Raw genomic sequence first — 20693 nt, 5'->3', positions numbered from 1 at the left:
TAGCTAAGTGATACGTGTGTATATGTGACATTTCACTTTTCTCATCAAATTTGGGAACGTTTTTTTTTTTTAATTTTAAGCACTTTCGATATAGTTGAAACTGAATAGATGTTTTATGTGTGCCCTTGTGGGTGGGTGTGGGTGTGTGTGCGCGCGTGTATATATAGTTAGTTACATTACTGCCAGTGGCCGTCCGCTGCCTTCCACGCGCAGGCCAGCCTGACGTCACGTGAGTGGCAGCGAGGCGGCGCGCGCTCCCCCGGCTGCGCCCGAGCTCTGCCAGCCGTCCCCTTGACTGTGGAAGAGTCGGGAGAAAAAAAGTTTCGTGGAAATACTGCAAGTTACACAGCGCGCAGTTGCTGCGGGGATTCCCAGCGCGGCGTCCGGCGTGCCCTTCACTCGCGAGGTAAGGGCCCCTCAGTCGGGCGCGCGAGCTCCTGCACGCCTGAGTCTTTCTCAATCCGCCCTGAAAAGTGGCCATATCTGGTCAAACTATTCAGCTGTCACAAAGCGGACCCGCTCTCTATAAATAGCCCGGAATAGTCACTGGAAGAGGTAAGCAAATGTAAAGGCGAGCGCTCAAATGCCGATTTCTGCATATTATCAATGAAAACATCTGTGCATCGCTTTGTTGTCTATGCATGTAAAGTTTTACCCAAATCTTAACGTTTAAACTGCTGCTGTAACATTTCGGTGAAATATTTATTAAATATTTCTTCTCATGTATACATTAAAAATGCATTTAGTATGTCTCCATAAGGGACGTTTGTCACAAGTGAGCTTTACACAAAAGATTGGAAGTTCTGCCACATTTAAAATTGTAATTATATGTTATTAGATTACTTATTAAATACTACAATTTTACGCTCTGGTTTGAAATGCATCAGTTTTGTACGATGTGTCTTAAGGTAACATTCTAAAGTCTTTTGTTCGTCATCGCACTTGTTACTCATAAAATTACAGTCGTCAGTGAACATTAGTGACGTTTCACACAACTCATTTATATCTAACATTGGGAATCCCCCTCTACAAACGAAATGGCTACTTTTCTAAACGCACACTATGTCTAAAAAGCCCATTAGCGGCCACATTACTTACTCGTATGCAATTTAAGAACAATGACCTACAGGTCTATCAAAGACATCGTCTCCTCTGGCTCCTATCAGCTGTTTAAAACCTGTCAAAATAAATATCTTAAGTTAAACCCCACCTGTTGCTAACTCTAAAGCAGGTGATTTGAAATTCTGCTTTCAGTTTGGGAATGTATTATTGAAATTAACCGCTTAGTCCGGCAGCATTTGTTTTCTGGGTTCTTCATATGCCGTTTACCCGTTACTTTTGTTGCGCGTGGAATTCTGCCAGTCTTTACGCAGGGTGCATGTAGCCTCTTAAACTTCGGTGTACCTCTTAGCAGCCTTGGGACTGGCGCAATTTCCAGTCATCTGGCTTTACGGGCGATGCTAGGAAGCAGGCTATTTTTGTTTATTGGTGGGGAGGAGGTGTCAAACAAAATTCCCAAAGAGCGAAACAAAAAAAAAACGGAATGCGACCGGGCTCTTGAATTGAACGGGTTAAAGCGTAATTGAATTTTATTTTATAATTATTTTAGAAGGTACCTTGGAGTAATTACTATTGTAGAATTGTAACCTGATGGCTGCCCAATTCATGGCCTAGGAAAGAGCAGCAAACAAAATGTGTAACCTGAACTGCTCCATTAGAATTTCTAATTGTACAAATTGGTGAAACTGTAAGGTTTTTTTTTTTTTTTAGTGAAAGCACAGCATCGTTAAATGTGAATACCTGTCCATTTGTCCATCCGTCCTTCCATCCATCCATACCTGCTTATTGCTTTGAATTGTGCCTTCTGTGTGAAGTCAGACGCACCTCACAGTTAAAACACTGTTACCCAATAGTGAGACCAGGCTTAAATGTTTCTTCACAAACTAGGGCTCTTCAGAAGTAGTGTGCACCGCGAGGAAATTTGTGACATAAACCAGACGTAATTATTTATTATACTTATGTATTTGCTTAATTATTTATTATACTAAATTAAAGAGCAACTTTCCAAAGCTCATTCAGTCCATTTTTTTGTTGCTTTTGGCATTAGACCCCAAATGACTTAAAGTCAGGCTTCCTCATCATAGGTTACTGGACTGGGATCCTAAACTCACTCAGTCCTCATGGAATCCAATAGACTTTCATTAAATTTCCAAAAATCAAAGGAACTTCCTTTTACCACATCTGGTATCCTCTGAAGGCTTTGACCTTTGTGAAGCGTGGGACTATATCCAGCCTATAAACACGACTGTGAGGTTTTCACCATCTATATGTTATCTTCTCCTCTCCCCAGATATTCTTCTCAGGGACTTTGTGGGACGTTCTGGCCGTTTTTGTTAGTTCCTTTTGCTTCCCACCCCTGGCCATGTCGTTCAGGAAGGAACTGGAGAAGTACCGGGATGTGGACGAGGACGAGCTCTTGAAAAACCTCTCGGAGGCGGAGCTTAAGAAGCTGGAGGATGAATTAGAAGAGCTAGATCCAGATGTGAGTATTATACTGGTTTTTTTTATGCCAGTGCACGAGTGAAAGGGCAAAATCTTGGCTATCATGAACTTTCCATCCATCCATTTCCAAGACCTGTTCATCTAGTTACAGTCATGGTGAGCTGGAGCCCATCTAAGAAAGCCCAGGGCATAAGGGCGGCACGCAGCCTAGATTGGCTGATAGTCCATTTGCACTTATTGATCTCTGAATTAAATCAAATGGGTGACTTTATGTGATAGATCTGAGATAGCATAGTATTAAACTATTACTTATGTATTAATTAACCACAAACTTAGTCTTAGTTACATACTAATCTCATGTTAATTCATCATAAAATATGTGTCACGATTCATTAATCTCAGACAGTTGCAATCTTTATTGCTATATCTGTTAATTCTGTAAACCTTGGCGAACTACTGAAGGAACAAGTCACGAATAACAGAAGTTATATACTGATCTCACAGTTATTTGTCATCACTGAATCATGGTGCATCTTTCATCCCAAGCAGTTATTGTATTTGTTACTGTATCTGTTAATTCTGTAAACCTTTGTGAACTGCTGACGGACCTGCTGAAGGAAGAAGTCATGAATGACACAGGTGATTTCATGTTTGCTCATCATTAATGAATCGGGACAGATCTTTTATCTCCAGGAACACTGTTGTTCATGATTTGTTCATGATGTACTTCAGTTGTAACCGATTCATTATTTAGTATTTGTGGTCCATCAAGTAAAGTGTTACAATACAATTCATATTTTTATGGCATCTATATTGGTTAACAAGGGCATATATTTAGGTATGGGTGGTGGATGAATGGACCTACCAGTATTGAGGGAGTACTGTGTGTGTTTAGGGGAGACATGGGGATTTCGGGCTGATTTGAACCAGTCAATATTGATTTGGTCCCTATCAATGCCCTTGTTGGTTAAAATGTTGGCTACAGGACACAGTAAAAAAACCAACATAGGCAAAAGAGATGGATGGCATGGAACCTCGGACACTGCTTCTTAGAAAGGTGCGGGTGTTTGTGCTGCCGCTCGAGCCTTTCCAGCTTCCTGTATCCTTCTACATGTGTCTGCTTTGAGGATTCGCTGAGTATCTTCAGCTCTGTGGCTGCCAGAGACGGAGGTGGCCGCTGAGACAGCGCAGACCCTTACTGGGTAGACCTTTCTTACACCGCTAACTCCAGTGATGGTGGTCTGCATGCAGTGCTGTACTCGGGGCTTATCACTGCAGGCCTGCCATGGGATGGAGCCATAGAAGGCAGAGTAAATAATACCGGGGAGGCATAATAATAATAATAATAATAATAATTGACACTTTATTGATCCCTGTAGGGAAATTGTCTTTACGCCTCCCACAACTTGCTCTTTTTTCATAGAGGAAGTTGTCTGCGAAGGGCTGCCACCCGTAGCGGCGCCCAGGGAGCTGGGGGTTAAGGGCCTTGCTCAAGGACCCACAGGCTGAGGCTGGGTTTGAACCTGCGACCTTCTGATTACAGGCACACAGGCTTAGCCCACTGAGGCACACGCTGCCCCCTATCGAAATAAAAACTGCCTCACTACTGGCATGCCAATCAAAGCTAGGTAGGTTCTTCAATGGGAACCCGGGTTCCCAGATGTGCCGAGGAGCATCATTTACCTGAGATAAACATTCGGGGACAAAGGCGACCCTAGGGGTGTTTCTCAATGCCAAGAATGCAAAGATTGTATTTGCGGTCTTGGCAAAACTAGTCTTGTTCACTTGCCTCCCAAGAACAAACTCGGGGCGCAGTGAATCATGGGATTGGTCTGATTTGGCGAGGGGGCAACTGATGCATCCTTGATATTTAGTGTGGGGCAAGAATGGCATCCTGGGATTTTTATCGCCCTCTGTACTTTCTGTTTTTGAGTATTGGAGCTGGTCTTTGGTAATGGAAGTGAAACGGATATATGAGGACAGGAGGGCGGTCAAGTACGAATATTGAGAATCAGCCTTGGCTTTTCTCACACGGGATCCAAGATGAGAGGGCCAAACTAGTCATTCATCCAGATAAACTTCTACAAAAGTCGCCACGAAATGAGTCTTAAGTTGCACTGGTAGAATTTCACCCATAAGACTCATTTCATGGTGATGGGTCACATATGTTCTAATAGCAACAGGGGGTGGAGTCGCACCCACTGGTAAAATCTTGTACGTTCAGGGACCCTGACCCTGATCACTATATATTGTTCTATGTCAGTGTTTCCCAATGTGGTGTTCGGGGACCCATAGGCAGTCCACATTTTGGGCTCGGAGGGAGCAAAAACGTGGACCGGCTATGGTTCCCCGTGGACCGGATTGGGTAACACTGCTCCAGGTGGTGCAAGAACTCAATGAAAGCTTTGTGTGATTTGTTTGTCAATTCAGTACACAAGGTCAGTCCACCCTGGGTCATTTTTTTGTTGGGTCAGTGCCCCCACCCCCGACATCCTGATGCCCCGTGACGCTTGCCTTCGCAGGCTCCAGATTTCTGTTTACGTTTTGTCTTGTGTTTTCTGACCGTCAGCCTATGACGCTTTCTCCGTGCCTTGATGGGTGCCTCCGCTGAAGAGTTCACGATGTTTATATTAGCTCTGTTATATTTAGATTCTCCTTGAGGGAATCAGCCACCATTATCTTCGGTAGTATGTTTAACTAGCCGTGACTGCCCATGTAGGACTGAAACATCCTACAGAGAGGAACCTTTGGGATATAAGCTGTTCATATGAATAATAAAGTTCCTCAAAATGTCCTGTGAATGACTGGGAAATTCTGACTCACCATTTTGGTGTTTTTTTTTTCTTTCTTTAAATTGGGTTCAGAATGCCCTGTTACCGGCAGGACTGAGGCAGAAGGATCAGACGAAGAAGGCCCCGACAGGCACCTTTCAGAGGGACAGCCTTCTGGCTCACTTGGAGAAACAGGCCAAGGAACACCCAGACAAGGAAGACCTGGTGCCCTACACAGGAGAGAAGAGAGGTGGGTGATGTGCCAACGAACCTCAAGGCTCTGGAGGCCAGGCCGATAGCTAGTTGATTAGCAATGCCAGGCTGTTAGCAAGTTTAGCTTATAGGATCTTTGACTTCTTGGCGACTTTAAATATGCCTTTGTAGCTGACATGGTAAGGTGAAGCATGACTGTAGAGTCACCCCATTTGTGTATAAATCCCATATTGTATGCTTTGTCACATGGCTAGGTGGAAGGGTCAGGTCCATAAAGTACAAATCCAGACCAAGGTTTTGTTTCAACCCTCCAGTTGAGTATAAAGAGTCGCATTCACAGAGTAACTCAACTAGTTGATTGAAACAAACCCCCCCCCCCCGGTCTGGATTTGTACTTTATGAACCTGAATTGTCCACCTCTGCACATGGCCTTCAATCGAACCATCGCAAAAAGTTATGACATCACGACCCGCCTTTATTTTTTTTTTTTACTATTCCCGGCATCAGACTGTGGTCATACTCTTGCCCTGTCTGCTATATGGGGTGGGGGTGCAGGAGGGGCGTAATGCTCCCAGTTTACAGCTCTCTCACGTTTCTATTTGCGTCATTCGAGTTCAGCACAGAACTGACGGTTCCACCAGAAATGTTCAGCCTGTGTTTGAACGTTGCCAGGCACCACTAACAAACACTCATTTGTTAATCCTTAGCCACCCAATCCCCAACAGATAGACTTGAAAACAAAATAAAGGATCACTCTAATGAACCAGTACTTGAAAATATTACAGTGCAGACTATGTATTATTATTATTATTATTAATTTTATTTTATTATTATTAGTAATTTGTTGCAAAATTTAGCTTTGTGCTTTGATAAGTCAGGCGGCAGAGTAGTGCTCAGGTCTGACATATAATGACTTGCGTCGTGCTTCTACAGGCAAAGCCTGGGTGCCGAAGACGAAGGCAGCGGACCCCATCATGGAAAGCGTCACGCTAGAGCCCGAACTGGAGGAGGCCCTGGCCAGTGCCAACGATGCCGAACTGTGCGACATTGCTGGTGAGACAGCTATCAATCCCAGTCAGCCCTCACTCAGTTTGGTTAGATTGAGTATCTTGAAATAAAATTTGTAAATGAGTTTTAGCCCCAAGTGTCAAATTCCCGTGTGTCCTTTTGTTTATGTCCTTTCTGTGTGGTGTGTGTGTCCATCATAAGTGAATCCTAAACAGTCTAGTCCAGGGTATTTTGTAAGCCTCAGCATTTTTAGACGTGGTGACTGATTGACCGCATCGTTGAGACTGACTTAGGTGAGACTGAGACTGACCCTCGATTCATCTTCCCAGACTGACGGACAGTTCTGTCAGTAGGTAGTACGTTGGATTCTGTTACCGCTCTGTCAGTGAATAGGGCATCTTTGCATTGGTATTTTCAGTAAGTGGTTTTAGGTGCCCTAGCCGATGGTTGAAATGTAGAGATATGGTTGAACTTACCAGTTACGTACATGATAATGTTTATACTTAAACAACGAAGAGGTGGGATCTTTAGAGGTATCGACACGGGAAGCATGTAAGACTGAGGGAGCAGAAGGTGAACTACTGGTCCTCACCTGTCATTTGTGGGGTGACGCGTCTCTAAATTATGCTGTTACACCTTAACGACGTATTTCATCATCTCTGTCTTTTCAGCAAATCACCAGTCCCTTCCTCCTGACATCATCACTGCTCTGTCTTTCCGTCCGCATTGTCGACCGTAAGGCCCTGTCAAGGGGGCAATGGCGGATCTAAGCAGCAGTAACCGTGAAGCAGAACTCTGCTGAATGGATATTGTCAGGAGAAACACACGTGGCGTATGGGAGCCGTCGCACAGCTGGCGGGCTCACGGAAGAGTTTATTTCATTCCATGCACTTTGGCAAACGGGCAAAATGCACAATGAGGATGAATGATCTCAGAAGGCCTGAGCCAGTTTACTGCTGCATAGATCTGCTGCTGTTGCTTCTTCATGCCAGTCAGAATGCCCATACGCACGATTTATTTTTGTTGGCATGCTTGTATATTGGACGCGGAACTGTGGAAATACTGCCAGCTCTTGCAGATCTCCTGGTATTAGTATGGTACATTTGCTTGTCAAGAAAGGCTCATTAAAATCACAAGTCCATTAATTAAGACAATACACATATGAGGGTTGCGTAAGCCGTACCAGTGAATTGTGGGTAAGATTTCTTTTCCTTGCTCGTTCTTCTTAATATATAAGCCCCTAATGGAGTCTGACAGCGCTTCCATCTCTGCCTGCATGTGCTCCCTGTCTAATGGCTGTTTACGTAGAATCAGTTCATGCTGGCAGGATATGTCTGTATAGAGGATAGGGATTAGATTTTCAGTTCACCCGTCCGACTGCCTTCTTGTGAACAGAGAAGAATGTATATCAAATAAAAAAATACATATATTGTATCAATGTTTTGCACTAGCATGCCCTATTAGGTGATGGCTGTCTACAGCGCTAGAGAGATGAAGGTAGTTAAATCTTACATGTTTGGGCATCTTTCAGGACGTTTCATCTGGGCCAGGCACTGAACAGTCTTTGCTTTGTCTATAAAGCTGCTTACTTGGTCTTGATGGGACACATACATGCTGCTTGTGACGCACCCTGGCCCCATGTTGCATTTTGGGCATCGTTGAAGATTTTAGGCTTTGGTTAGTGTTTGAAGTCCACTTGGGATGCATGAAAGCATTCATGACATGCTTGCCATGCGGGGTGGGTCACAGGACTGTTTTGTCGAGCTTAATATTTGTCAGATGGTACCTGCAGACTCCCCAAGTTCTCATATTGCATCTTTTTTATGGGCTGTGAAGAAACGAGTTGGCACTTGTGGGAAGTGATCTGGGCTTCCACCATCAACCTCATTTCAGAGACGTCTTTTCCCTCAAACTTACTTTCTTGCTCTTTCCTTCTCTCCTTTTCCCCCCTCCAGCTATCCTGGGCATGCATACGCTGATGAGTAACCAGCAGTACTATGAAGCTCTTGCCAGCAGCACAATTGTCAACAAGCAGGGCTTGAACAGTGAGTCTTTCACTTCTAGCCTTTGTCGTCAGCTACGGTGCAAACAAGCCAGATGTTTGTTTTACTCTAAAAGCTATGCACTGATGTCCGTATGGCACATTTAAAATAAAGTATTGAGTATTTGTGCATCAGTGTGAAGAGTTGAATAATTTGGTTCCAGAAAGTCAAAATCCAGACCAAGATTTTGTTTCAACCAACCAGTTGAGTACTCTGTGACTGTGATTCTTTATACTGAACTGGTTAGTTGAAACCACCTCGGATCACAGAGAACGCAACTAGTTGATTGAAGCTAAATCATGTCCTGGATTTTTAATTTCTGGGCCTGAACTATCTACCTCTGAGTACGAGTGTACCACATGTCCCAATTACCCAGGTGTGATCCAGTGTACCCAGTATAAACAAATCCCAGACGAGCAGCCCAACTCAACAAACGTAGAGGATACCCTGGAGAAAATCAAGAGGAATGATCCCAGCTTATTTGAGGTCAACCTGAATAATATCAAGGTGACAGCGTAGAAAAGGATCGGGGTTCATCATTGACTGCTGGGTCAAGATGGCCTGTCTGTCTTATTTAACCTATGTGCTAGGGCAGTGTTTTCCAATCCGGTCCTTGGGACCCACAGCAGTCCACGTTTTTGCTCCCTCCCAGCTCCCCATGCCAGGAGCTGGGAGGGAGCAAAAATGTCAACTATATTGCAGGGAGCTTGGAGGGAGCAAAAACATGGACCAACTGTGGGTCCCCGAAGACCAGATTGGGAAACACTGTGCTACATAAAGGCGATATATTTTTATGACCATTTTAATGAACATGATGTCTGCACAACGTAAGATCATACGAGGATAACTGTAGATACCAGGCTCCATTGGTTCTTTAACCAAATGGAATCGTAAATTAGCATTTAATAGCATAGATCATACTGACTGGAATATCGCTGCAGCGATAAAAAACATTGTCTTTGTGTGCTTTATGACTGGTGTTTCTCTGTTCCAGAACATTCCCGTTCCCACGCTAAAGGCCTATGCAGAAGCTTTAAAGAGCAACAACGTAGTGGAGCGATTTAGTATTGTGGGAACTAGGAGTAATGATCCTGTAGCCTATGTGAGTACTGTTCCTGCTGCATTGGCAGAAACACTTGCAGAAATGTTTAGACATGACGTAATGACCATACAGGGGTGCCCAGACTCTGTCCTGGTAGTCTGATATATCAGCCTTAATGGAATGTTTAGACATTAATAATCCGGTAACACTTTACACGATGGGGCACAAATACTGTACAAGTGCAAATTATGAACATAGTTGCTACTTGGGGTAAAAGATGCATCACGATTCATAAATGATGAACAAACATGAGATCAGTATTTCCCTGGCGTTATTCATGACTTCTTCCTTCAGCAGTTCACAGAGGTTTACAGAATAAACAGATATAGTAACAAATATACTGCTTGAGATAAAACATCATCAGCATCATGATTCATTAATGATGAATTAATATAGGATCAGTATGTATCTCAGACTTAGTTTGTGGTTAATTAGTACATAAGTAACAGTATAAAACTGTACTGTTTGTGCTTAGTCAAGTGAAGTGTTACCATTAATCCTCAAAGTCTCGAAACAAGTTTGTCTTAATTAAGAGGTAGATCTAGAAAGAGTTCATTCAGGATTATATATTGCTGGGGGGAAACCCTGGGCAATCACTGAGGCAGTCAGCTCTGCATCTCTTGACCTTGGCACAAGCTTTCCTTGACATTTCCTTCCTTCCTCAGGCCCTGGCAGACATGCTAAAGGTCAACACCACCCTGAAGTCCCTCAACGTTGAGTCCAACTTCATCACAGGAGTAGGCATTCTGGCTTTGCTGGAGTCTCTCCAGTCTAACACCACCCTCCTTGAACTCAAGATTGACAACCAGGTATGAGCCCCTCAGCCTCCCTTCACAGATCACACTCAGGTGCCGAGGAGTATCCCAGGCTACCATTTGAAAGTGGCAAAAATGACCTTTTGATGAATTCACTGATGGTGCAGTCTTGGCAATTTTTTTCCCTATTATCTATTTCTTTGTTGTGGTAACTTCTCATCATATAAAAATGTTTATGAAAATTATTACTTTTCCTATGGTGGGCATAAATTGCATTACGGCAAGTAGCAGTTTTGCAGGGACTGGGCTACTTTGCCCCAATTTTTCAGAGCCAGCCATTGGGTAACAAGGTGGAGATGGAGATCGCCAGCATGCTGGAGAAGAACACCACCCTGCTCAAGTTTGGGTACCATTTCACCCAACAGGGTCCACGTCTGCGCAGCTCCAACGCCATGATGAACAACAATGACCTGGGTGAGTTTAGACTCATAGACACAAACAATTAATTCATGAGGAAGGAATGACCTGAACATGTATTGTGTCAACAGGACACTAGTGCCCCTCCCTGGACCTCCATCCTATTGGTCGGTCCATTCCATATCTCAACAACCAAAATGCTGAAGACTTCGGTATAGTTTGTATGCTGTAAAAATATGTCACTCTGGTGATATAAGTTATGTATGAAGGTACTATGTCCTGCACCAAGCATATTGTCTGGGAAGTTTTACAACTCTCTCCCTGGTTCTCTGGATGGAGGCCCAGCCTTCCCAGGGTGCCCCAAAGTGACATACAGTTACACGGAGCCATTGTTTGTTCCAGATTGACAGTGTTACTAGTTATGCTGCACCCTCAACAACAGCCCCGCCTATATTCCAACAGGTCACCAGGGACAACGATATCAGCCAATGACAGTCTGAGCTAATTAGCACTGGTAACTTTGCATATGAGTGGCCAGCTTCTTAGGTAATGGTAGGCTGTATTAAAGACTAGCTTCTAAGAACGTCTTTTACGTGTGTGGTGTGTATGAACCACATCGCTGTTGTGTTGCAGCTCGAGTGGTGCGGTCCGATACGGACGGTTCCTTTACGCTCACCTTGTCTGTGCCGGAGCTGGAGAAGCATTTCAAAAAAAAGTTCAAGACCAAGTCAAAGTTCAAGTAACAAGAACATATTGTACATTTTCTTGGTTTGCTTGGACTGTCCTTCTTGGTTTCTGTATCTCTCTCAGCACCTTGGCTGTTCTGCTGCCCACGGCTGATTCTTCTTCCTCTTCCTTCCAAGCCGCTCTCAAATTCTGTCCTTTTCCTGAGTTGGTATGACCACTTCCTATCTTTTGGGTCCATAGCTGGAAGGACTGATGTCTGTTACTGTGTATTACCTCCAAAAATATTTAATTCAGATTTCTTCAGCTTATGAAATGGCCGGTCAGTATTGTCGTACTTCATTTGTCAGCTTTCAGATCCGCCTCTTCTTACTTCTCAAATCTTCTTCCAGCTGCTTATCCAGCATAGGGTTGCTGGGGTAACCGGAGTTTACCCCAGGCAGTAGCCCAGGGTGTAATGCAGAGGTGCATTGCGGATGGGATGCCAGTCCATCGCGGGGCACGCACATGTATACATGCACGCAGTCACACATGTAGGCCTACATGCATGTCATGGCTACTGTGAGAAACACATATGGCACAAGGACAACATGCAAACTCATTATGTTGAGGTGGGACTCAATCACCCAACAATGAATGTGCTGCCCACTGAGACTCTGTGCCACTTCTTTCGACTCTCTTTCGACTCGCGCTTATCTTTGCTTTGCCTGCTGTGTCTGTCACCCTCGGCTTCTACTTTGCCTCAACCTCACATTTCCCCGCTGTCGTGCGCGCTGTCGTGCGCGCTGTCGTGCGCGCCGTCATGCACGTTGACGCCGGACACATTTCTCGTGTCTTGTGAAAGCTACCAGGATGACGGGCAGCAGAAGAATGGAGGCATAGAGAGGAGGAAAATATTTTCAGTTTTGTTTAGAAGGTATCACTTTATATAAATTACTGTAGCATGAAAAATGGGGTTTAAGAAAACTTGCCGTTTTATTTCTGGTGTATCTGAATGCCGTGCTGGGCCAGTGCAAACTATAAATATTGCTGTAGACTGATGAGTTGAACCACCTGTACACACCGGGGACTAAGAGTGTAGCTGTCTCAGCTTTCATAGCTCCAAGAGCCCCGTTGGTTGTTTCATTTATTGAGTCAGTGTTTGTGCTACTCTTGTACTTAAGTGTGTTGCTACAGTATGCTGAGGGCGTCATGGTTTTCATGGAAGGCAGACACACATGGCGTCGTGCTGGCAGGGAAGGGCAATGTTCAGCATGGAAAGGGAACTCATTCTTTGTCTTCTGCTCTCTCGTCTCTGCAGTACGAAAGAGAAGGCTTGAGGGGGGGCCCATCTTTCCCAAGTGTCGGGTGAATGTGTAGTGGACCCCCCCCCTTTCTTGGACGGAGGGAGGTTTGCCTGGACAGCGACTCCCTTACCCCTCCCACACCCGACCCCCCCCATGTTTGACAGCACTTCCCCATGGGCAGCACCACCTCAATCCTGCCCCCACTGAGGGACAGCGGCCTGCGTCTAACACCGACCCCCTCCTCAGCGCAGCACCAAGGCTGGATGTGTGCGTCGGACAGAGGAACCGGCCCACTCTGTTTGTGCTGCGTCAAGTGGGTCGACCCCTCCTGATCCCCTAGTTTTCACACTGTGTTTCATACCTGATTTTATCGGGTCGTCAGGAAGATCTGTTAATTGTAAGACAAGTCCAGTCAGTTCCGTCATGTTTGACCTGCTGTGGTACTTCAGGGCTGTATGTCTGGAAAAGCACAACCTGTCTTACAGTGTCTTACCTCTGTTATGACATCATTTCCTGGACCATTTTGCATGGTAACCAACTTACAGTTTCAAAGAACCTTAAACCCAGTATGAACCAAATATTGTATCCAGAATATTTGTTATTCAAATTCTGAGACGGACTTAAAGATGTTAAATTCAGTCTCCGTGTGTTGGCTAAGCTATGGGCGACTAAAACATTGAATAAAACGTTGCTGCTCGATAAGCAACTGAAAAATTCTGTTAAAATATAGCTGATATTAGCCAGACCTTGCTGTTGAGATGTGGAGCCTAATTCCTTATTGTAACAGAATTGTTCGTGCATCAATTGTGCTAAATTGTCTACAATTCAGCCAAAGAAACTAAATAATCAAGGTTGTATTAGCCTCACTCTCTTGTGACTGATTAGCCACCGTATATTGAGTCAAACTCAGGTAAGAGGTTAGGTAAGTGACTATGTATGTAAGAAATTAACAGGCTTCAGTGCTTATACAACCGTTTCAGCCTTACAAACTTTACATTAAACATATGTTTTAATGTTGCGATTCTTACTATGGATCCGTACATAACTTTTCTAATTAAGGGAAAGACTGGAGCTTGTTTTGCAATTAATGGATATTGTTCCCTCCCATATATATAAATATGCATCTACGTTTTATAATTAATTTTAATTGTTGTCCTTGCATTGTTAGCTTTTTGCCCCCTTTTCTACACAGTTATTGACCTAAGTAAGGGTATTTAGTGCAAGTACATGGGTTTTGAGGGTCACAATGAAGAGAATGTCACAGGCCGATTGTATGAAAAAGTGGTGAGTCGAGGACTGGGGTATAGGGGTGTATCAGGTTAACGTTAAAGATTAATATGAGTAATTATGTCCTCGTGGAGAGTCTCAACACCAAATTTTGACACCGTGATTAATACTTGACGTGTATGTGGTTCACGTTTTGATTTCTTAGAGCTAACAGTTTCCTTAAGTGCCTTGGAACAAAGACGTTGGCGTATTCGTCGGTTTGAAGGATGCTTGATTTCATGCGCATTTTCCATACCAACGTTAGACATACTACCACTGACTGTGTGATCTGATTGTCCATAGTTCTGTCATATAGTTGATATAATAGTTCCATCATATAGTCGATATAATTTCCCTTGAGTAAGGGTAACTATCTTAAAATAAACCATATAACTAGCCAATGAAAGCTATCATGTTTTTGTGATTTGACTTACATCCCACTTGAAAATGTTAAACTGTTTAATTAAATATTAGGAGTCTAGTTCTAAACGCAAGTGTCTACGGTTTTTTACTGTCTTGAAAGCTCAGATTTCTTTTCAACTTGGTGTCTCCCATAGGGTTGCAATATACAGAGTTGGGTAATTCAGGTCCAGAGAGTAAAAGTCCAGACCGGGTTTTGTTTCAACCAACCAGTTGAGCATAAAGAGGCATATCTCTATTCAACTGGTTGGTTGAAACAAAATCCCGGTCTGGATTTTTACTCTCTGGACCTAAATTACCCAACTCTGGCAATAAAGAGGCTATACAGGCTGGCATATTGGCACAAATGAAAGGGACTACAGCATACAGTGATTTACTTTTTTTTGTTTTGACTGTTTTGCTGATGCACGCACAGATGTATGTTGTGAAATTAGTTAAATGAATCAGTGTGGAGTTTTCCTTGCATTAGCTTGGCTGAATTTGATTGTATATTTTGTTAGTGCACTTTATTTATTGTCTGGTGTCAGACATTTACAGTCATTGTGTAGGAATGAGGGTGTTTTTAATGAGCTGTCATTTATGTCACTTCTGTATTACTAAATCCAAATATAAATCACTGTAGTATTGCAATGGCCTCACAGTCAAAATGGGTGGGATTTTTTTTCAGTCCGAACAGTCGTAACCCACCTCAAATGACCACTGCCAATCGGCTGCCTTCGTTTCTTCATTATACTGTTAGAACTACAAATTTACGAATGTTCAAGCTTGTTTGTTGGAAACTAATTGGCAGAGGTTGACACAAGCAGTCTATTGCCCCAAAAAAGAAAGTTAATTACACAGTATTAAATAAGGGCATTACATTTGCATGGAGTGATGCTGTGTGGCTAAAGACATTATGAACATGAGCGCCCACAACCTAGTTGATGGATCGGAGATGACCTTCCACTCAGTGATGTCATTTCCCACTTCCAGTCAGACTTGTCCCATTTTCAACTGTGCAGCTGTCCCAATAAAGCATGTTTTAGCAGTATTTGGTCACGTGCTAAATTCCCTTCATTCCCGTCAAGCGCCGTTGATTATCGTCTACCACAATTATGGGCCATGGCGTGTGTGTGTGCGTATATGTGTGCTTCATATTATATTTAGACAATTGAAAGAACATTACATTCAGGAACATTTTTAAATATTAGTGAAATATTCCCCTGCTCTTTGAAGAAGTTATCCCCTAAAATAAATGAAATGGTACAGCATTTATGTTGAATGAAGAGGATGCTTTTTTCAGAGAACAGCATGTACCTGAACATAAATCAACCACTAGTCCCACTCGAACACACGCTGAAGTGAATCCCTCTTAATGCTTGAGCCTTAACTCTGAACCAGCTTGATCTTTCAGTGATGCCTGGTTGCCGTGGGCAACAGAATCCTAGTTAACTGTTAGCATGTAACCTGCATCTTTCTGTTAATCTCCCATTAGGCCAAATTCTGTTGACTTCACTCCATTAATATGCAGGGGAAGCAAAAGTACAAAACAAACTGCAGGCAGCTGAAAAGGTCAGACGCTCTAAATATGCTGCAACTGCCTAAAAGTGTTTCTCTGAGCGAATTTCATAACTGATGAGGTCAGTTATGAAATTCAATCTGAATCCCATTGTTTTAATCACACACTTTCTCCTTTTAAGGCTGCAGAATGAAAACAGCACAATTCTTTGGTAAAGGTTCAATTTGTACATCAGTTTTATTCCAGCACATGTCAAACATTCATCATCATATTTGATTCTGTTAAATATACAAATGGTGCTTGTAGGGGCTAGGGAGAAGGTCACTGGAGTTTGTGTAAAACTAATTTACAGCATTCGGCCACCTTGGCCGGGTCTGAGGTGGAGGTGTACTGGGCGATCTGGGACTGCACCCCCAGTGACCGGGCCAGATCCCCAGCTGTGGTGTCATTCGAGACAGTGGTCCCCAGTGCCACTAGTAGTCGGAAGATGGCCTCCTTGTCCTGCACCACCTCAAGGGCGGCGCTAGCTACAGACAGGCACTGCGCCTTTCCCTCCAGGTCTTGGATCTGGTGAAGGCTGCCAGCGTAGTTGAGCACCAGTGTGGCCAAGGCCACATGGATGTTCTTGTTGCGGACGGTCCTCAGGTCACAGGCCCGGGAAAGGATCGCCTCCCGCTGAGCCATCAGGAGTTCGCGGCCGATGGAGCCCGAGAAGCAGTTACACAGTGTCCTGAGGGCCAGCATCTGGTTGGCTGGCCGGCCCTGCGGCACCATCAGGCTGAGGATGTGATTGCAGAACTGGATGCCGTCCGTCTCCCTGCACAAGTGCTCATTAACCACTGGGTGGCGTACTGCTAAGCGCAGTATGTCCAACACAGGAAAGACTATATCTGTGGTACAAAATGATGAGCATAGTGTCAGTAAATCTGCACCGCTGGGCACAAAGATTTCAGTTTCTCAGTTTTTTCTTGGTTTCATTTCAAAGCAACGTCATTATAAACCATCATGGCTAAAAATGACGACTCACCTTAACTACACAATTTCAGGATTTCAAGCTCCCACTGCATCCGGATTGTATTGTTTGTTTGTTTTTTTTTACCGCCCCTAGTCCTTATCGAGAGTGAGGACTGCGAGTTACCTTCAGGCCAGTGTGTGGTGTTCCACAGGATGCCGATCTGCTCTGCTGTGGGCTGCTGCTTGGATTGCTGGTCACAGACCGTCAGAAGCAGCGCCTCAAGCTGAGCGACGGCATGCTCTGACAGCCGCTGATCCCCGGACGTCCCGGAGTTTAGCTCCTTCAGCTTGGCTGTGGGGAGGGAGACGTCACACAGAGGCCAATGGCCAGCCCCTCCTCTTACAAAATGCTGACGGCGAACAGCTCTCCAGTGGTGCTGACACTTACGGCGTGGGATCATCTACAGTCCAAACAGGGGTCATTAACGAACACTAAAAGCTGATTCATACTTCTGCATGGAATCTACATCAGAGCTCCTCAAGTCTGGACCTTGATTCGAAGTCCAGGCCTTGTTTTCAGAGCTTCCAAATAGTTATTTTAATAATTACTGATTGTGATTGGCCAGAGGGTTCACACCTGGCTCACAGGTAAATGAAGGCTGGAAAAATCAGCAGGGACCGGCCTTTGAGGACCATGATTCAAATAGCCAAGACATACGCCGTAGGTCATCGCGAAGCTACATAGTGATGCTAGCTGCATCGTTTTTTTTTGGTATGCGGCTACGCAGCAACCGATGGCGGAGATTCTACACAGAAATATAAATCAAACTTATGGAGGACAAACAACGAAAAAGGTTTGGCTGACTATGGTGGCTAACTGCTGCAAGACATGTGCTTTGAGCTCGTGGGAGTTTTACAAAAAACTGTTCTGAGGGCAGAAGGAAAAATTATTAGTTCTCTCTCTGAACCAGATTGTAGAGGAGGTGGGCCCAACCAATCAGATGTCTTGGTCTTGCCTCGTCTAGTTGCTTGGACCCACTTCCCCTACAATCTGATTGGTTCAGAGGGAGACCTAAAAATTTTTCCTTCTGCTCTCAGAACATTTTTGTAGAACAGGCATGCTTAGAAACCCATAATATGAAGAATGGCTACAGGAGGGTTCCCCAATTTCGGTCCTAGAGGCCGGAATCCAACACATGTTGCAGATTTCCCTACTCAGATGCATTTTAACCAGGTGTAGGAGTATTTGAAGGCAATATGCAAACTGTGATGGCCCTCCAGGACTGAGCTCTAGCCTGACAGGAACGCATGCTATGTTCCCATTGCCTTCAGAGACATGCCTGACACACAGAAGGGAATTTTCAGGGGATTGAGGGATGAAGCAAAGTCAAGAGGATATTGAAAAAATAATACAAAAAATTAAGACTGAACGTCATCCTGAAAGACCCAAAGGCTGCAAACCCAATTTACCTAATATCTGTGTAGTGTTGCCTTGGTCAAACGTGACAGCATCCGTTTTGGGAAAGTAGATGTTGGGGGAGGATTGCTGGTTGGCGGCAGACGAGTAGGCACTGCCACCTAAAGAGTGGAAGAAGATTCAACCTTACATCCCTACAGTGGTGACACCTTCCACACCACAGTGCTGTCCACCACTAAGCTTGTACGAAAGCGTCATGCATCTGCTACCAGCCCTAGTGAAGCACTCCAGATATGAGGATCAGATTTAACAAACGGTCTTCAACCATCACATGCTGCAAACACTGTAGAATCTGTTTATATCCATTCACCCTAAACGCTCCACTGCTTCGTGCTCTGCGCAGCCCTGCCATAATGACATTGAGCGGCTCCTAAAGTCACGTTACCACTTCCTCTCTGTAGTGCTCCCAGAGCCACTAAACAGATACTCACTGAAAAAAATCTCCTCAATAATTATCAACAGCTCCCACACTGGCATGAAAAAAACGATGCTTTTCCTAGGTAAAACATTCTTTCTAGATAAATTAAGGAAAGCTTTGCACTAGTCAGAGTCATTCTGCACAGAATCAGTAACATCATTAAAACAGTGATGGAGAACATAAAATTCACCCTTCCTGAATATACTAGAAAATCTAGTTATGCTAGTATACAACTTAAAGCGAGCACTGAACAAGAGGCCAAAGTCCTTCTATAACTTTTCTGTTTATTGTTCCAAAACGGTAATAACCAACATACACTGCAGTAATAACCAACATACACTGCAGTAATAACCAACATACACTGCAGTAATAACCAACAAAAGACAACTGAGGAAGTTAAAGCTTAATTAGGCTCTGTGTACATTTAAGGGGCAGCGTCTGGAGCTCGAACCTGTAAACGGATCTGCTGCTCCTGCTGGGGCCACTGGGGCTGCTGGGGCCGCTGGGGCAGTGCCTGACCCAGGAATATAGCGCCCAGAACCTGGGAAGCAAAGCGGAGAACCATAAGAAGAAAACAGCAGCAAACAGCCAATGCATTTAAAACTGAAACGATTTACAATTTTAACTAAAATAACGATTCAAAATCCGGAATGTTACTGGAAAAGTTTGCAATATAACTGTTAGTGTAGTGAAGGCTAAAACCTCGGGATCCTTTAACCCTCTGGGGTCTGGGGGTAGGGAACACACTGACTGGAGCATGGACACACTGTCACTGACTGGAGCATGGACACACTGTCACTGACTGGAGCATGGACACACATTTCATTCAATATCATGAACTTAATTCATGACAAATCTTTTATTATATATTTGTTTTGGCATTAAACTTATCTTAATCTTAGTGTACTTTGTAAATGCGTCAGATTTATGTGAAGTTTGTAATTTGACATCAAAGTATAGGCATTGCAAAATGCAGTTTGGAACACTTGCAGAAACATTATAAAAGTACATAGTAAGCAATGGTGGAAGCTTGTTTTGATCCCAGATATCTGATCACCAAAGTCTTGGCTACATGAAGATGACTAAATGGTGTAGTTGCAACATTCAGTTGGATAAATAAATAAGGAAAAGCTAACTCATGTCACTATTTCTGATCTCCTTTCATTGAATATGTAGCAACTTTCTTGTGTGTGCATGAGCCATTCACACCTGGCCACACCCTCCCCCGCCATTTTATGGCGCTGATGGGGATGTATCTGGATCGCGTTTCACCATTGCGTTGTTCGTCAAATCACCATGCGAATGCAATTTGAATACGCGGAAATGCAGCTATTTAGAATGCGGATAGTGATCTTCAGGTGAGGGTGATACTACACGCCGATGCAGGTAAAACAAAGAAAGGTGACATGGTTTACTTTTTTGCCAATTTAGCCCAATTTTAAAAACTTTAATACTTCCGACAATGGACATTTTGAAAAGAAGACAGATTGCGGATTTATTCAGCGTTTTTTTTCCATGTTCCTACAATAAGATTTCAGCGAGATATGAACTGAAACACACGAAAAAGATGCGCGTCATCGCCGACAATGCGGTCGACTCCAGAGGGTTAAATCCGAGCCAGATACGATTTTAACAGCTTTAAACTATTAGCTGAATTCTCCCCAAGCGAGCTTGATGAGCTGCAAGGCCTCCTCTCTTTCTTATGTGAAATTCTTGAATTTTTACATGTTTCCTGTAGCCACAGATTCAGCAATAATTCACACTGAAAGTACTCTGCAATTCGCAGGAAAAAAAAAAATTCTGCCAAGAATTCTTTTGTAAGTGGATTCAGAAAACATACAAGACAAGACATATAATATAGAGTTAAGGATTTTTAAAAC

At 43.8% G+C, this 20693-nt stretch overlaps 2 protein-coding genes and 1 long non-coding RNA gene across 6 annotated transcripts in view; 1 reads left to right on the top strand and 2 right to left on the bottom strand.

Moving 5' to 3' along the window:
* Positions 1-187: 187 nt before the first annotated feature.
* LOC125704547 (uncharacterized) lies at positions 188-1432 on the bottom strand. Its single transcript, XR_007381171.1, has 3 exons — positions 1330-1432; positions 1099-1177; positions 188-295 (listed from the first exon to the last, which is right to left on the bottom strand). It is a non-coding gene; the product is annotated as an uncharacterized LOC125704547 (long non-coding RNA).
* Positions 200-15496, top strand: tmod1 (tropomodulin 1). Of its 3 annotated transcripts, none has more exons than XM_048970219.1 (11): positions 200-406; positions 2351-2542; positions 5367-5523; positions 6420-6539; positions 8450-8539; positions 8913-9043; positions 9531-9638; positions 10304-10447; positions 10723-10867; positions 11444-11549; positions 12795-15496. In XM_048970219.1, the coding sequence occupies exons 2-11, from the start codon at positions 2423-2425 to the stop codon at positions 12811-12813; spliced, it is 1140 nt and encodes a 379-aa protein (XP_048826176.1). In that variant the 5' UTR covers positions 200-406; positions 2351-2422; the 3' UTR covers positions 12814-15496. The 3 variants fall into 3 exon arrangements, with proteins under 3 accessions (XP_048826176.1, XP_048826178.1, XP_048826177.1); XM_048970220.1 differs by lacking the exon at positions 200-406 and adding an exon at positions 415-555; XM_048970221.1 differs by lacking the exon at positions 11444-11549 and having other exon boundaries at positions 202-406.
* Positions 15497-16182: 686 nt separating this feature from the next.
* plaa (phospholipase A2-activating protein) overlaps positions 16183-20693 on the bottom strand; it is a 13895-nt gene continuing 9384 nt past the window's right edge. For both annotated transcript variants that reach the window (XM_048970198.1, XM_048970197.1), the window contains exons 11-14: positions 19265-19354; positions 18389-18496; positions 17103-17270; positions 16183-16854 (exon numbers count right to left, since the gene is read on the bottom strand). In XM_048970198.1, coding sequence (XP_048826155.1) covers positions 16286-16854; positions 17103-17270; positions 18389-18496; positions 19265-19354 — 935 coding nt within the window. In that variant the 3' untranslated portion in view covers positions 16183-16285. The remainder of the gene's footprint in view (positions 16855-17102; positions 17271-18388; positions 18497-19264; positions 19355-20693) is intronic.

Source organism: Brienomyrus brachyistius, chromosome 12, assembly GCF_023856365.1.
Source record: "Brienomyrus brachyistius isolate T26 chromosome 12, BBRACH_0.4, whole genome shotgun sequence".
In the NCBI taxonomy this organism is placed as follows: Eukaryota; Metazoa; Chordata; class Actinopteri; order Osteoglossiformes; family Mormyridae; genus Brienomyrus; species Brienomyrus brachyistius.
Note: the sequence above shows the minus strand (reverse complement) of the source record. Positions and strands in the feature narration are given on the sequence as shown.